The 17,075-nt window shown below is 41.1% G+C and overlaps 2 protein-coding genes across 4 annotated transcripts in view; both read left to right on the top strand.

The window, feature by feature from the left end:
* Positions 1–6,058, top strand: part of HYKK (hydroxylysine kinase) — a 22,816-nt gene extending 16,758 nt beyond the window's left edge. The window contains exon 5 of the mRNA XM_012651870.1: positions 4,647–6,058. Coding sequence (XP_012507324.1) covers positions 4,647–5,107 — 461 coding nt within the window. The 3' untranslated portion in view covers positions 5,108–6,058. The remainder of the gene's footprint in view (positions 1–4,646) is intronic.
* Positions 6,059–9,888: 3,830 nt separating this feature from the next.
* PSMA4 (proteasome (prosome, macropain) subunit, alpha type, 4) overlaps positions 9,889–17,075 on the top strand; it is a 9,670-nt gene continuing 2,483 nt past the window's right edge. The window contains exons 1-8 of one of the 3 annotated variants that reach the window (XM_012651880.1): positions 9,889–9,978; positions 11,355–11,380; positions 11,598–11,640; positions 11,904–12,066; positions 13,338–13,415; positions 13,721–13,809; positions 16,014–16,144; positions 16,651–16,774. In XM_012651880.1, the coding sequence (XP_012507334.1) occupies positions 11,378–11,380; positions 11,598–11,640; positions 11,904–12,066; positions 13,338–13,415; positions 13,721–13,809; positions 16,014–16,144; positions 16,651–16,774 (631 nt within the window). In that variant the 5' untranslated portion in view covers positions 9,889–9,978; positions 11,355–11,377. Of the gene's footprint in view, positions 9,979–10,246; positions 10,267–11,354; positions 11,381–11,597; positions 11,641–11,903; positions 12,067–13,337; positions 13,416–13,720; positions 13,810–16,013; positions 16,145–16,650; positions 16,775–17,075 lie in introns of those variants that run through there. The other 2 variants (XM_012651882.1, XM_012651881.1) reach the window with 2 other exon arrangements.

Here is a 17,075-nt window from a genome sequence, read left to right as displayed (position 1 = left end):
AAGCTTTACATGATTCCACTTATCTCCTCCTCCTTACTGTTAAATAAATTTGCACACTACATATGTGTGACTTACAAACAGTTTATAGCAGTGTTTTACATTTTTTAAACTTTATATCGATGGCATCACACTGAATTATCATTCTGCAGCCTGCTTTTTAAATTCAGCATGTTTTTCAGCATGATGTCTATTAATATATGTAGTTCTAGTTTGTTTAGTTTGTTAGTTTTAACTGCTGAATAGTATTCCATAGTACGAATATACCAAAATTTATTTGAATGTACTGTAATTTTTCAGTCCTTTCTCTCGTCGATGGAATTTTAGGTTGCTTCCCAGTTTTTTGCTACATAAATGATGCTGCAAGGAACACTCTAGTACATATCTCCCCATGTATATGGACAAGCGTTTCCAGGGTATGTATCTAGATGTAACCAGCCTTTTCAACCAGCATTAAGTACTGGTTAAGGCTGGGCGCGGTGGCTCACGCCTGTAATCCTAGCATTCTGGGAGGCCGAGGCAGGCGGATTGTTTGAGTTCAGGAGTTCGAGACCAGCCTGAGCAAGAGCGAGACCCCGTCTCTACTAAAAATAGAAAGAAATTAATCGGACAACTAAAAATATATATATATATATATAGAAAAAAACTAGCCGGGCATGGTGGCGCATGCCTGTAGTCCCAGCTACTCGGGAGGCTGAGGCAGGAGGATCGCTTGAGCCCAGGAGTTTGAGGTTGCTGTGAGCTAGGCTGATGCCACGGCACTCACTCTAGCCCGGGCAAAAGAGTGAGACTCTGTCTCAAAAAAAAAAAAAAGTGCTGGTTAAAGGGCTAGGAACTAAAGGGCATTTCTAGCAAGGCCTAGGACCGGCAGTGTGTGTCTCTTTTGCTGTTTGCTTACTTTGTGTAAAACAATGAAGGTTGCAGCATAAAAACAGAGTTGGTTTTTGTCCCCCTCACCCATTTTCCCCCCCAAACCAATTTTCCCTCCAATCTTCTTTATCTCATTAAAATGGTATCCACCATTCACCTAATGCCAAACAGTTTTCAAAAATCATTGTGTGAGTTTATACTACTACTAGCAGAGTATGAAAGTTTTCATTGTTCTACACCCTAGGTATTGTCAGCCTTTTAAAAATTTTGTCAATCTTGTTTGTGTGTAATGGTTTCTCATTGTGGTTTTAAAATATATTTCCCTATTTATTGGCCATTTGGATATTCTCTTGTGAAGTGCCCATTCAAGTCCTTTGCCTTTTTTTTTTTTTTTTTTTCTTTTTGAGACAGAGTCTCACTCCGTCGCCTAGGCTAGAGTGGTGCAGTGGCATCATCATAACTCACAGCAGCCTCAAACTCCTGGGCTCAAGCGGCCCTCTTCCCTCAGCCTCCCAGGTAGCTGGGACTAACAGCTGTGCAGCACCACACCTGGCTAATTTTTCTATTTTATTATAGAGATGGGGTCTCGCTATGTTGTTCAGGTTGGTCTTGAACTCCTGGCCTCAAGTGATCCTCCTGCCTCAGCCTCCCAAAGTGCTAGGATTACAGGAGTGAGCTATCACGCTGGGCATTTTTCTTCTTTTTTTCTAATATTTGCATTTAAGGTTAAAAATTATAGCTCTAAATATAGCTCTAGTTGCACCTCACGAGGATATGTTTTTTTGTGGGGGGTGACTCTTAAGCAGTCTGGCTTAAGAGTTTATTAAAAATCCATTCCATTTTGAGACTTATTATTTATTGAACAATACATTATTGAAAATCTTTTATAAATTGAAGATAAAATAATCTATTCTCCTTCTACAGCTTTATTGAAATATAATTTACATACCATGCAATTCACCCATTTAAAGTATACAATTCAATGTTTTGTAGTATATTCACAGGGTTGTACAATCATCACCATAATCTAATGTTAGAACATTTCATCTCCTCAAAAAGAAACTCTATACCCATTAGCAGTCAATCCTGTTGTTCTTAAAGTACAAAATGTAGAAGTGAATTTTTGTTAGGCCCATTTTCTGTTCCAATAGAAAGAAAATATTAGATTTCTCCTCCTCATTCTGTCTTTCATTATTGCTTCTTTCATTATTTTTATACTGTTTTAAGATCAGTTGCTCTGGCATCATTGCTAAGGCTTCTTTTCAACAGTTTACCTTGAATGTCCTCTGAGATTCTTAATCTTAATTGCCTATCATTTGAAGTACTTTATGTGAGAATATGGCTGTCAACATCTTTAATATAAGTTGGACACCACAAGTACATAGTTTTTCATTTTCATTTAGTTCAGAATATTTTGTAATTTACGTTAAGATTTCTTCTTTTCACCCATGGGTATTTAGAAGTATAAATCCTTTTCCCCAAAATAGGATGAACTTTTTAGTTATCTTTTTATTATTGATTTCTACTGTAATTACACCGTGGTCAGAGAACATACTTGATTCAGGATTTTCTTTAATGAAGGAAACGTTCTGTATCAGTGTTGTCCAGTATAGTTGCCACTGTGTGGCTAGTGAGTGCTTGAAATGTGGCTAGTGCAACTGAGGAATGGGATTTTCAATTTTATTTAATCTTTTTTTTTTTTTTTTGAGACAGAGTCTCACTGTGTTGCCCAGGCTAGAGTGAGTGCCGTGGCGTCAGCCTAGCTCACAGCAACCTCAAACTCCTGGGCTCAAGCGATCCTCCTGCCTCAGCCTACCGTGTAGCTGGGACTACAGGCATGCGGCCACCATGCCCGGCTAATTTTTTTCTATATATTTTTAGTTGTCCAATTAATTTCTTTCTATTTTTAGTAGAGACGGGGTCTCTTGCTCAGGCTGGTTTTGAACTCCTGAGCTCAAACAATCCGCCCGCCTCGGCCTCCCAGAGAGCTAGGATTACAGGTGTGAGCCACCGCGCCCGGCCAATTTTATTTAATCTTAATGAATTCAAATGGCCATGTATAGCTAGTGGCTACCATACTAGACAGAATAGCTTTGTGTGATTCCAGTCTTTTGAATTTACCTTATGATGCCGTATTTGATAAATGTTAATAAATGGTCTATGTGTGCTCAAAAAGAAAGTGTATTAAGTTGTTGAGTAAGGAGTTACACGTATGCCCATTAGGGAAAGTTTGTTAATCCTCTTTAAATTTTCTATATCTTTCTCTAATTTTTTTGTCTGTTTGTTGTAACAATTACTAAGTAAAGTGTATTTTAAATCTCCCACTATGATTGCAGATTGTCTATTTTTTGCTTGTATTTCTATCAATTTTTGCTTTAAATATTTTGAGTCAATTGTATGATATATCCCAATTTCAGAATGTATAGTTTAAAATCTGTGATGTAATGTTCATTGCTTATATGTGCCACTCAATGAGCTACATTACTTAAGCATGATTTGTGTAATCCTACTCATACAGAAGATATTTCTATTATATTTAGAAGTTAAAATTATGTACTTATTAGAAAGTATGTGACCTTTACTGCTCATGGACATGCCCATCTCGTGCCCATCTCGTGCCCATCTTTAGTGGCTTAAATCAGTGCTTCTCAAACTATCCGTTGTAAAAGATAAGTTTGGGGTTTTTCCCCGCCCACCCACAACCCATCATAGCCTAGCATATGGCCCTACTGTACATGATTAATTCATAGCTCATGCCACATGTCACTAACCATGCAAGTTTGACAAAACTCAAACTGGTCTACTCTCTGTTCAATGCAACAAAGCCACTGATCACACTTTTGGATGTCAAATTGCTATAAAATCTTCTAAACACTCTCAATTTCTGTTCTTAACTCATGCAGACTTGTAACATTTGTAGACCAACACTGGCCACAGACCCCACTTTGAGTAGTATTGACTTAAAATATCACCACTATTCTATTAATCAAAAAATGGGGGAAATTCAGAATTACCTTGTCATCAGAAAATTTTTTTTTTTTTTTTTGAGACAGAGTCTCACTCTTTTGCCTGGGCTAGAGTGAGTGCCGTGGCGTCAGCCTTGCTCACAGCAACCTCACACTCCTGGGCTCAAGCAATCCTTCTGCCTCAGCCTCCCGAGTAGCTGGGACTACAGGCATGCGCCACCATGCCCGGCTAATTTTTTCTATATATTTTTAGTTGGCCGATTAACTTATTTTCTATTTTTAGTAGAGACGGGGTCTCGCTCTTGCTCAGGCTGGTCTCAGACTCCTGAGTTCAAACAATCCTCCTGCCTCGGCCTCCCAGAGTGCTAGGATTACAGGCATGAGCCACCGCACCCGGCCCAGAAAAATTTTTTGGAAAGCCTAGGTGAAAATAAAGGTACATCTGGTCCATTCTAGAACCCCTTGCCTCTTATAATAATATGATTATGTTTATATTCTTTTGAAACATTTCTGGTTTTGAGCAGTACTCCTTTTCACTTTACTCTTCCAATAGCCAAAATCAGCTATTTGCAGGGACTGCAATCTCCATCTTCTGGCCTTGTATTGATGAGAAGCAAAAGCAAAAACAGAAACCCAAAATTAACTCCTTTTATCCTTTTCAGAGGAAATTATTTTATTTCAGGAAAAATATGGTTTGGCCCTTTATCTCTGACTGCTCATCAAATTATTTGAATGGCCTTGCCTAAGAAAGAGAATGGAAAGACAATGAATTGGGATATTAAATAACTTTTTACATGATTTTTCTACTTTCAGGTATCAATCATGGAGATCTTAACGACCATAACATTTTAATAGAGTCCAGCAAGTCAGCCTGTGGAGATGCTGAATATCAAGTGTCTGGGATTTTAGACTTTGATGACATGAGCTATGGCTACTATGTATTTGAAGTGGCAATCGCCATCATGTACATGATGATTGAAAGCAAGAATCCCATACAAGTAGGAGGCCATGTCCTTGCAGGGTTTGAGAGTATAATCCCACTGACAGCTGTAGAGAGGGGTGCTTTGTTTCTACTTGTATGCAGTCGTTTTTGTCAGTCACTTGTCATTGATGCACACTATTGCCAGCTATACCCAGAGAACAAAGACTATCTCATGATTACTGCAAAAACTGGGTGGAAGCACTTACAGCAAATGTTTGACATGGGCCAGAAAGCCGTAGAGGAAATCTGGTTTGAAACTGCAAAGTCCTGTGAATGTGGGATCTCCATGTGACTAGACAAAAGTTCACATTAACTTGAGTAATTAAAAACCCAAAAGAACCACATCAAAGGACTTTCCCGCATAGTTAAAAATGAACTAATGGAACAGATCAATTCTGAGTATGACAAAGCACATGAAACTTCTAAGGTCTTCAAGCAATCTCATGACCGGTTTTTAAACTTAAGAAAGTACTGCATAAGCAAGCATGTCTTTCTGTGGGTCTTGCTTGCCTTGTATATAAAACACATATAATGATATTTTGAATCAGATAATCTCTAGGTCTGTTCACCCTGGAATCAATGACTTTTTTAAACTTTGAAAGGAATATATATGTATAAATATATTCACATATTTTAAGTAACTGGACATAACATACAGACCTAGCTAACGTATCACCAGTTCTATGAAACCTTCTCTGATCTCTTCTTTCTCTAGAATCCCATTGTACTGTGTCTTTTTCATGGCATATCACTTTGCATAATGGATCATGGTTGTGCAGTCATCTAGCCTGAGGGCTATTTGAGGGCGGAGACCATGTAAAGCTTATTTTTGTCTCATCCCTTCTTCTCACACCTGCTACAGTGCCTTTCCCACAGAGAACTCTTTACAAATACTTGCAGAATGAATGTATGTTAGAAGAAAGGCTGGGGAAGGCGCACACTAAGATGCCTTAGGGTAAAACACAGAAGGTATTCTTCGAGAACATTTTTTAGCTTGTTTGAAAGGGTAGATGAAACTGGAACTGCAGAGATAGATGCTGGAAGATGCGAACTGCAAGGAAGCAGATAAAGACATCCAGGCAAGGCCACTAACCCCTGAGCCACCTAAATATAATGGTTAGTTTTCAGACTAATACCGGGAATGTCCCTAAGCAGATATTTTTAAATTCTCTATAATTTATGTTTCTTTTTGTATGACCATAAACTGGAGCTCACTATATACTTGGCTTAAATTATACCACTGCATTTCCTTCACCGATTTCTCTTTATGTCTCCCTTAGTATGACTTAGTAAATGGCTATTTGCTTATTCTTATAGTTTTAACTATTCATTTTCTACAAACGACTCAAGTCTAGAACCCTGGCCATTCAAACACCTTTTCAATAGTTATCTCTTTCTATATATGAACACGCATTGATTCTATATCTATATGTCTCTTTCTAAATATATGAATAGGCATCAGTTCTATACCTATCTGCCTGCCCACCTATTTACACTTGCCAAAATAAGTGTTTCTCTGAATTTTCTTATATCATTCATTTTTAACTTCTCTGTCTCAATTTCCTTATCTGTAAAATTGGGGTCATGGTAGTACCGATCTCATAGAGTTAGTTGTGAGGATTTCACAAGAGAATAATGCCAGTACATAGCACAACGCTTGGCACATGGTTGGGATCCAATAAATATTTATTAAACAAATCAAACATATTCCAGGTTAACCAAACTCAAAATATTAGAGTAATTTTTTGCTTATTTCTTTCATATTCAATCACTGAGCCCTACTGGTTTTTATAATCATAGAATTTTAAGAATCTCTGTCTTTCCTGCCTTTTAAAGTTTTTAGCAATATATAATAAAAGCCAACATTTATTGAGCACTAAGTATTTTACACACATTATCTCATTTAGTCTTCACAACAAACCCATGAGGGAAGTACTATTATGATTAATCCCATTTTCAGATAAGGAAATTGAGGCTTAAAAAATTGAACTAATTTGATTAAAGAGAGCCACTGCTTAAATCAGGTCTTTCTGATACAGACGATGCTGTTAACCACTGCAGGGTCCCACACTACTTCCTCTCCCTCTCCCCTCCTCCCCATCCCCCTACACACACACACACACACACATGTTAGGGGGAACAAATGAGATCATTCACATGGAAGCACTTATGCTTCTCAAATTTAAAAAGCTGGTTTTTATCTAGCTTGATCATTCAGGAAACTGGGGACCAGAAAAGTGGACTGAAACTTGGGTTTCACTCCCAGCCCAGTGTTCATCCTCTTCTATGATGAAACCCTACAGATTTCTCTCTTGATTACTTCTGCTAACGTGGATTCCCTTCCACTCAATTCCTAATGCAAATATTGCTTACCACTATTTCAATATTTAAATACATGCTGCACTGCATTGATATTTTACTATTTGGTGTTTGTTCTAGTTTATCTCTAATTAGTCAATTCCATGTATTTTATAAACTCTTGGGTGGTTGTGACAGTTAATTTTAGGTGTCAGCTTGACTGGGTTAGGGGATATCTATGATTGGGTTAAAGGATACCCAGATAGCTGGTAAAGCATTATTTCTGAGTATGTCTGTTAGGATATTTCCAGAAGAGATTGGCATTGAATCACAGACTAAGGAAGATCCCCCCTCACCAATGTGGGTGGTCCACTGAGGGCCCAGGTAGACAAAAAGGCAGAGGAAAGATGATTTCAGTCTCTCTTCTGGAGCTGGGGCATCCGTCTTCTCTTGCCATCAGACATCAGAACTCCAGGTTCTCAGCCTTTGGACTCCAGGACTCACACCATCAGCTCCCCTAGTTCTCCAGCTTGCAGACAGCACATTATGGGACTCTTGGCTTCCATAATTTATTTCCATAATAAATCCCCTTCTATCTATCGATCCATCCATCCTATTGGTTCCTTTCCTCTGGAGAACCCTGACTTAATACAGTGCATAAACTGAATAATATTTATTTCATATAACCTTCAGGACCTAGCACCATGCCAAGCCCCTAGCAGACCCGAGAAAGATCTGTTGCATAAACTACAAGAATGAACACACTTCTACAAGTGCCAGGTCCTGGGCCTTTCAACCAATGAGGAGAAAACCCATTTCTAGATTTAGAAATCAATACCATATGTTTGGCAAAGACTCTTTGCTCTTGCAAGTGTCTTTTTCTGTCCAGACTTTTATCCTCTCTGGACTACAACAGAACTTTACTTTCTGGGCTTCTTAGTTTCCCTAACCTACATACTTCATATTAGAGGCAGATAAAAATTCTGGTTACATACATTGCTGTGTGATAATTTAACCAAAAAATTAGTGCCTTAAAACTTAAAACAATCATTTATGGTTTCTGTGGGTCATGAATTCAGATAGGTCCTGGGACAGCTTGTCTCTGCTCCACAATGCTAGGAAGACTTGAAGGCAGGGGGGGATTTGGTGCCTGCGAGAGACTCAATCACCAGGGACTAGAATCACCAGGAGGAATCTTCACTTACCTATCTGACAGGTGACACTGGGACCTCATCTAGGCTGTTGGCCAAACACCTCTCCATGTGGTCTTTGCTTCCTCAAAGCATAGTGCCTGGGCTCCGAGAACAACCATCCCGAGAGAACAAGACAGAACTATAGCCCCTTTTACTACCTACTCTGGGAAGTCACATGATACCACTTGCACCATAGTCACAGGCTCACCCAGATTCAGGGCAAAGGGACATAGAACCTTTCAATGGGAAGCATCAGTGGCACATTGTAAAAGGAACTTATTGGTTGGGATATCTTGAGGGCTCATCATCCTAAAACATCACTTTGATCCTCTTATTACTGATCAGAAAAAAATCTGGCATTGAAGGCACTCTACAGTTTGGCCTCAAATGCCTTTCCTCTTTTACTTCCTACACTATCTCCTCCATTCCAGCCAGACTGAACTGTTACCCAAACTTGTCAAACTCATTCTTCTAGTCTTTTATCTCAACTGATCCCTCCTCTTTTGACCTAAGAAATCCTACCTCTCACTTAAAACTTCATGATTGCTGAATTCTGCAGAATGAACTAAGATGGCAGGCAGGTGCCCTCAGAGATGCCGTAAGTGCAACACCCGAGGATGCTTTCAAAGCACCACCTATCTGAGCATGGCCCTTTGCCACCTTGCCTTGGCTCACCTCCCTGTGTGCTTGGAAAGCAGAGATGACGGGAGAGACCTCAAAATGCAACTCATTTCCGAGCTATCTCTTCAAAGCTCATATCCCCCAATAATTTTGCACCCAACATGAAGACGACAAAAGTCCCTGCCCAACGGGCTGCTTCCTGGGAGAGACCGTGAGCAAATGACTACATATTAACCCAGACCTAGTCAACTTTCTAGCTTGAAAAAAACCTAAACATGAATAGTAGATAGTATACATAGGGATTAAAGCTGGATGAGAAAACGAGTGGAGAGATGGATGACGAACACAAACAAGCACGGCAATTTCAGCAGAGAAGATAACATGCTGCGAGTGTGGTGGTGGTGGTAGGGTATTGCTTTAACTAGGTTGGGGAAATCCTTTCTGACATGGAGAAAAGCAGAGGAGACCAAAGAGAAAATTCTCCCCAAAATGGGAACCCTATCATAATTTACATGTCCCAAAATGCATGCATCGCAGTAAATAGGGAAGCCAGGTTCTAGAAGGGCGATGGTGAGAGGAGGCAGGGTGAAGGTAGAGTCCGGTGCTGGTGGGGCCATTTGGGGGAACAGGGCAGAACGATAAGCAATTAGCAGGCCTGTGCACACTGCCGCTCTCCTAGGTCTACGTGACTGAACGGCAGTGAAGAGAAAGCGAAAGTGAAAGCGCAAAGCGTAGAAGGAAGTGAGCTGCAGTAATTCCACCTTCTGCTTGCCTAGGGTCTTCCTGCCCTCCCCCCCGCGGTATTCCACCCTCCGCCGGCTGAGAACCCCAGCAGGAGGCGCCGCCCCCCAGCTCCGCAGCTCCCACGAGGGCAGCCAGCCCCCGCCCCGCCCCGCCCCCAGGAGGACTTCCGCGTCCTCGGCCGCCCCGCCCCCGCGCTGTGCGCACGCGCGGCGGCCATATTGGCAGGGTTTATTCTGGCTTTGCTGGTGGCTTTTCTCCCGCGGAGGAAGGGGCTCGGTGTGTATTTCGACTGTCGGTCTTCCCTCCGGTGAGCCTTTGCCTCCTAAGGGCCCGCGGAAGCTTGGCCGCTCTCCCCGGGGCGGGGGTCCGTAAACGTCCAGGCAGCCGGTCCCGGCCTGCGGGCGCCGCCGGGGAGCCGTGGGCACGATGACTCTGCACCCGCCGTCTCCGTGACGGGCCGGCCGCGGGGACCGGCCCCCGGGCTTCCCGTGTCCAGCCTGGACCGCAGGGCCAGGGCCGGGCGAGTGGGCAGGACCGCGGGGTCGCGGCGGCTTCGTCCCCGTGGTCCGGAACGTGCAAGTTAGCGCTGCTGCAGGTGCCGGTGAACTCGAGATCGTGCGGCGTCAGGCGTGGGGACAACAGAAAGTTGTGTTTGCGCGCGAATCAGACTCCCCTTGGCAGGCCTCTTTTGTGTCCTCCAGGCCTTTCCGCTCACGGCCATCCTTCCCTTGCACTTGCCTATTGGAACTGTCTCATAACTGGCTGCCTGAGTGATCTTTCTAAATGCCAGTGAGTTGCTGTGGCCCTTGGGCTCGGGATCATTCGGCGGAGCCCCATTGACTAAGAAATAAAATTCCGTTTTTATCTGGGCACGCAGGCCCTCCAGTACCTGATCCCAGTTTACCTTTCCAGTCTTGATTTCCTGTATTCTAAAATCTGGGAATGTGGGCTTTGGACTCTGAGACATTTCTAGTAAATCACGCTGAGCCCCTGGTGTTGTCTTTTGCAGGAATGGAAATGATGTCTTCCAAGATTACTGCCCCGACCAAGTTCAAGACCCTTTATCACTTTGTGGGGAAGGCCTCACTGAGTCCTCTTAGCTTGGCATTCAAGGCTCTACGTGATTTGGATACTAGCTTAACTCTAAGACTTGTTTATATTGTTTTTCTAAACTTTGGCGGTTTGTCTCTTGCCCACTAAGCGGTCTTACCCCAGTACCCTTTACTCACACTTTCTGCTCTACCTGGACTGTCCTTCCTTTCTTCCCCTCTTCTTCATTTTAAACCTGAGGGTTCTCAGACTTACTTCTGCTTCTCCCGTCACTAATTTACTTTCATTTCTTTTTTATTACCTTTTTTTAAAAAAAATTTTTTTTTGTCCTCATTCTATAGCAGAAACTAATTTACTTTCATTTTCTGCATCTCTCATTTTTTTTTTTGGTGCCTCTTTCCACATTACTATAACCGCCTCTCTCACCTAATTGCCAGACTAGTATGAGCTCTTCGGGACAGGGATTGGTTTTACGCATCTTGGTATTCCAGCCTCGAGCATAGTGCCTGGCACTTAGCAGGAGCATCATAAGTGTTAGCTGAATAAAGGGAGTGAATAAAACAGATTTGTAAAGTCGGGAAATCCTTTTTAAATTGTGAATTTTATTTTAATGATCCAATTTTATTTTTACAGGAATTATATAAAGTTCAGAAAACATGGTGAGTTAATGCATATGCCAATAAACTGTAGCCTAATAAATAGTATTGCTTGTACTCCACTTATAGACTTGCATGAGAAGATTGAAATGGAATGATGTCTTCTTCCTTATCAGTTTCTTCTCACACATTGAACTTTGTGTACAGAGTAGATTTCATAAGATGATTTGTGAGCTTACTTTCAGTGGGCAGGAATCACTTGTATGCTTTTCCTTTGCAGTCTCGAAGATATGACTCCAGGACCACTATATTTTCTCCAGAAGGTAAAACAGACATTGTTGAATCTGCCTCAAGTAAAAATTCTTTGAAAGTGTTAGACTTTTTTGGGAAAAAAACCTGCAAACTTTTCTTGTAGTTATAGTATTCACCCTTTTTGTACTTTGAATTAATTAGTCACCATGCATCATAGAAGAGTAAAAGTAGGGCTCTTGTTTGTAGCCTGCTAGTGTCTTTACTGATTTCTCTTGAACCAGTGGTGCAAGACCACAGAGGAGAGTCTTGGCTTCTCACTGCTTGTGTTTTATAGGTCGCTTATACCAAGTTGAATATGCCATGGAAGCTATTGGACATGCAGGCACCTGTTTGGGAATTTTAGCAAACGACGGTGTTTTGCTTGCAGCAGAGAGACGCAACATCCACAAGCTTCTTGATGAAGTCTTTTTTTCCGAAAAAATTTATAAACTCAATGAGTAAGTGAGATTTTAGGAAAGAGTTTTTTTTAATATCTTGCTTTCTCACATAAGTGGGATCTGCGTAATTTCGGAAGGCTCTTCCATTTAACATGGTAGAATTGAACGGTTTATTGTGGTTTTACTTGTGAAAATTTGTGCTTTTAACTTATTTTGTTTGAAACCTCCTTGAGGCCCAATACCATGTATTATTCCTTTTAAGTGCAGGGCCAAACACTTACTGGAGAAACAGCATTGTGTAGTACAGACTTAGCAGTCACACGGATTGAGGTTCAAGTCCGGGCACCACCCGTGCTGGCTGTGTGACTTTGTACTAATTATTTAACTTCATTGGGCCTCAAAGCCTCCTAGAGTGGTTGTGGCAATTTAATGAAATAAAATGAGTGAAATAGCACAGCGTCTGGTATATAGCAGGCCCTCAAAGTATTATGTAGAAGAGCTACTCAGGAATTTTGTTGAATCATACTGAATCCTACCAAAGAACAGATCTCTTGGAGGTCTGGAAACAGTTTAGCCAAAGCTCTGTACACTTTGTGAGATTTCCGTTATATCGGGGTATGCAGCATTTCGCAGCTAGTGGAGAGCTGGCTATGCTAGTTAGAGACTTTCCCTCCAGTGGTGACCCTCTTAAATGCCAGTTATCAGCACCTTTTGATACAGTTGTCCAAGGTTGTGTCATCCCTCCACAGAGCCACTGTTGGGTCCACTCAGCAGCTTGCAGGCTTGGCTGGGCGTAGTCACAGCAAGTATCTAGGCTGTTAGGACCACCCGGCAGCCCTCCAGAAAACAGAGGCAAAAAACCCCAAATGCGCCCCTAGTAGGCCGGTAGCCCTGGACTTCCTCGGCAGGTTTGTAAACCCCACCCCTGCCCTCGTTCCCCCTCACCCTCACCCCCATCAAGCCAGCCCTTAGGAGTCAGGGTACTACCCAAGAGCATGGGGTAGTCTGTCTAGCAAAACGTTTTTCTTCTTTGTTGCTGAATCTTCTTGGGATTTACTTTAGCTTCTTGTTAATTCTCTTGCCCTGTTTACAGGGTGGTGATGATAGACACATCTGCTGAAAAACCTAACATTGCATTCGTTTATCTTTCCTGTTGAATGGCATCGAGTAAATGTCTCCTACAAAGATAAAACTTATGTAGTTTTTTCCTGAAGGGTGTAGCAGCTGTGAAGCAAGCATGGTAAATCTCTGATAGAACTTGGTGCTTTTAATATTTGTAAATGCCCCTTGCAAGTATCTGCTCTCAGATCAGTCTCTCTCTTTTCTTCAAGGGACATGGCTTGCAGTGTGGCGGGTATAACTTCTGATGCTAATGTTCTGACTAATGAACTGAGGCTCATTGCTCAAAGGTACGGTCATAAGTAACATAACTGGTAGAGAAATTAGATGTTTCTAAGGATAGCTCACCTTTGCAAAGACTAAAGTCATTAAAGTCTATTAATTGAAAATTACAGGGTTTTTTTTAACCAAACTTACAAAATGTTATTTTCCATAAGGATATGAGAATGCAGACATGTTTCCTCCTCCTCCCTTTTCAAATACGTGTGACTGTTAGGTTATCCCCATGGCTTCGATTTCTTTTCAGAGTGTGTCTTCCTTAGAGTGTATCTGTGTTTTAGAGAAAACTGTTAATATGCCAATCTCTTTATCCTAGGTATTTATTACAGTATCAGGAGCCAATTCCTTGTGAGCAGTTGGTTACAGCACTCTGTGATATCAAACAAGCTTATACACAGTTTGGAGGTACTGAATTTTTTGGAAATTTTATTCCAAAAAGTTAAAACATTTTATAAGTAATAACCTTTTGAGACAGTAAAAAGAAATTGAAAATTAAACACTTTCCTTTTTTAAATTAATACATAGTATTTTACATATTTATGGGGTACATGTGATATTTTGTCACATGCATGGAATGTGTAATGATCGATTCAGAGTATTCGAGGTATCCGTCACTGAGTATTTGTGATTTCTGTGTGTTTGAAACACTTCAAGTCCTCTCTTCTAGCTACTTTAAAATGTACGATAGGTTGTTGCTAACGATAGTCACCCTACTCTGCTGGAACATTAGAACTTATATCTATCTAACTGTGTGTTTGTACCTGTTAAACAGCCTCACTTCATCCCCTATCCCACCTACACAGCCATGCCAGCCGCTGGTGTCTGTCATTCTATTCTCTGCCTCCGTGAGGTCAGCTTTTATAGCTTCCACATAGGAGTGAGAACATGGAATATGTGTCTTTCTGTGACTGGCTTATTTCCCTTAATGACCTCTAGTTCCATCCATGTTGCTGCAAATAACATTTCATTCTTTTTTGTGGCCGAATAGTATTCCATTTTGTATGTGTACCACATTTTCTGGGTTTTTTTTTTTTTTTTTTTGCCCGGGCTAGAGTGCCATGGAGTCAGCCTAGCTCACAACAACCTCAAACTCCTGGGCTCAAGCGATCCTACTGCCTCAGCCTCCCGAGTAGCTGGGACTACAGGCATGCGCCACCATGCCTGGCTAATTTTTTTTTTCTATATATTTTTAGCTGTCCAATTAATTTCTTTCTATTTTTAGTAGAGACGGGGTCTCGCTCTTGCTCAGGCTGGTTTCCAACTCCTGAGCTCAAACAATCCTCCTGCCTCGGCCTCCCAGAGTGCTAGGATTACAGGCGTGAGCCACCGCGCCCGGCCCCACATTTTCTTTATCCATTTTTCCGTTGATGGACACTTAGATTGGTTCCATATTTTTGCTGTTGTGAATAGTGCTGTGATAAACATGTGCCTGTGGGTATCTCTTTTATATACTGATTTCTTTTACTTTGGATAAATACCCAGTAGTGGGATTACGGGATCGTATGATGGTTTTATTTTTAGTTTTTTTAAGAAATCTCCATAGTGCCTGCGCTAATTTACATCCCCAACCCCCAGGCCACAGACCACTATCTGTGGCCTGTTAAGGACTGCTGCAGAATGCCGCTGCACCCCCCCAAACCCCACCCATCTGTGGAAAAATTGTCTTCCATGAAACTGGGGGGGGGCGATGCAACAGCAGCACAGCAGGTGAAGCTTCCTCTGTATTTGCAGCCGCTCCCTTCTCCCCTTCCCCATTGCTTGCATCACCGCCTGAGCTCCGCCTCCCCCCACCCCCATTCATGGAAAAATTGTCTTCCGTGAAACTGGTCCCTGGTGCCAAAAAGTTTGGGGACCATTGGTGTATGAGTTTTCTTTTCTCTGCATCCTCACCAGCTTCTGTTATTTTTTGTCTTTTTAATAATAGCCATTTTAACTAGGGTAAGATATCAACTCATTGTGGTTTTGATTTGCATTTCCCTAATGAGTAATGTTGAGCATTTTTTCATATACCTGTTTTTTTAATTCACAAATAACAATTGTAGATATTCATGGGAGCATAGTGATGTTTCGATACATACAATGTATACTGATCAGATCAGGATAATTAGAATATCCATTATCTCCAACATTTATCATTTATGTTGGGACTTTCAATATCCTTCTAGCTATTTGAAACTATATATTATTAACCATAGTCATCCTGCAGTGCTCTAGAACACTAGAACTTCATACATTCTTGCTTCATGAATGAACCTGCTTGCACCATGTATAAGTTTTATTAATAGGATATTGAAAATAACTATAGGATTGTTATTTTGAATATATAGGATATCCAAAATAACATTTTCAAATCTGGAAACATTGCTTTTTACATGATAATGAGATTCAGCACTGGTCCTCCATCTTTATTTCCTCTCCTGGCTGTGTCCAAATCCTGGAAACCAAAGTAGAATTTGTAATGAAGCTGTGGTTGCCAGAACAAAAAGCAGTTTATGAATGCTTAACTTCACAGAAAAGGGCTTAGCCACATTGACTGAGCTGAAGTAACTACACTATAGTGATACTAAATTTAAATTGTTGATGTGTTTGGCTTTTTTTCTTTGTTAAAGGAAAACGTCCCTTTGGTGTTTCATTGCTGTACATTGGCTGGGATAAGCACTATGGCTTTCAGCTCTATCAAAGTGACCCTAGTGGAAATTATGGGGGATGGAAAGCCACATGCATTGGAAATAACAGTGCTGTGAGTATTTTTGTGGTGTATAAACTCTAGCAGAAGGTGTAATAACTACAGTAATTTTGAAGTAGTGGTGAATGTAAACAATATTTTAAGATAGCTGCAACAACCTTAATATATGAAAATATCTGATTTCTGTTGATGACAGGGTTGCATGTACTGCTACTATACTGGGCTTTGTTAACTACATTTGTAATTAAATGCCAATTTTCAATTAGAAGTTATGAAATTAGAAGTTGTAGTTTTGTTTCACATCCTAGTTCATAGATCCCCTGAATTCTATGACAGATCCCTTGGGAGACCAAGGACGTGTAGTTAAAGGCTGCCTTCATAGAGCATCCATAACCCTCTTCCTACCCCATCCCATGCCTACCCTTCCTGCCATCACAATTGTTTGTACTGGTTGTACTGCCAATAATAATTCAGGTATTATGCTTCCAGACCAACTCATATTCCTAAAAAATGCAAAAACTTAAAGGAAATTCTCTATGTTGATTCTTTGTGTTTTCTAGGCAGCTGTGTCAATGTTGAAACAAGACTACAAAGAAGGAGAAATGACTTTGAAGTCAGCACTTGCTTTAGCTATCAAAGTGCTAAATAAGACCATGGATGTTAGTAAATTATCTGCTGAAAAAGGTAATTCATGTGCTTTCCTCTAATTTGTTCAGTTGAGTGAGGAGAATTGATTGAGCAGGTACTGTTAGGCCTTTAATATGTTATTTTAGTTCATTGAAACAGCAACCTTACGAGTTAGGTGGCCTTATATACCTATTTCCCAAATGAAAACACAGGGGCTAGGCCGGGCGCGGTGTCTCACACCTGTAATCCTAGCTCTTTGGGAGGCCAAGGCAGGCGGATTGTTTGAGCTCAGGAGTTCGAAACCAGCCTGAGCAAGAGCGAGACCCCGTCTCTACTAAAAATAGAAAGAAATTAATCA

The sequence above is a fragment of the Propithecus coquereli genome, unplaced genomic scaffold, assembly GCF_000956105.1.
Source record: "Propithecus coquereli isolate 6110/MARCELLA unplaced genomic scaffold, Pcoq_1.0 Scaffold372, whole genome shotgun sequence".
Lineage (NCBI taxonomy): Eukaryota > Metazoa > Chordata > Mammalia > Primates > Indriidae > Propithecus > Propithecus coquereli.
The sequence above is the reverse complement of the archived record's forward strand: the minus strand, read 5'-3'. Positions and strand labels throughout refer to the sequence as shown.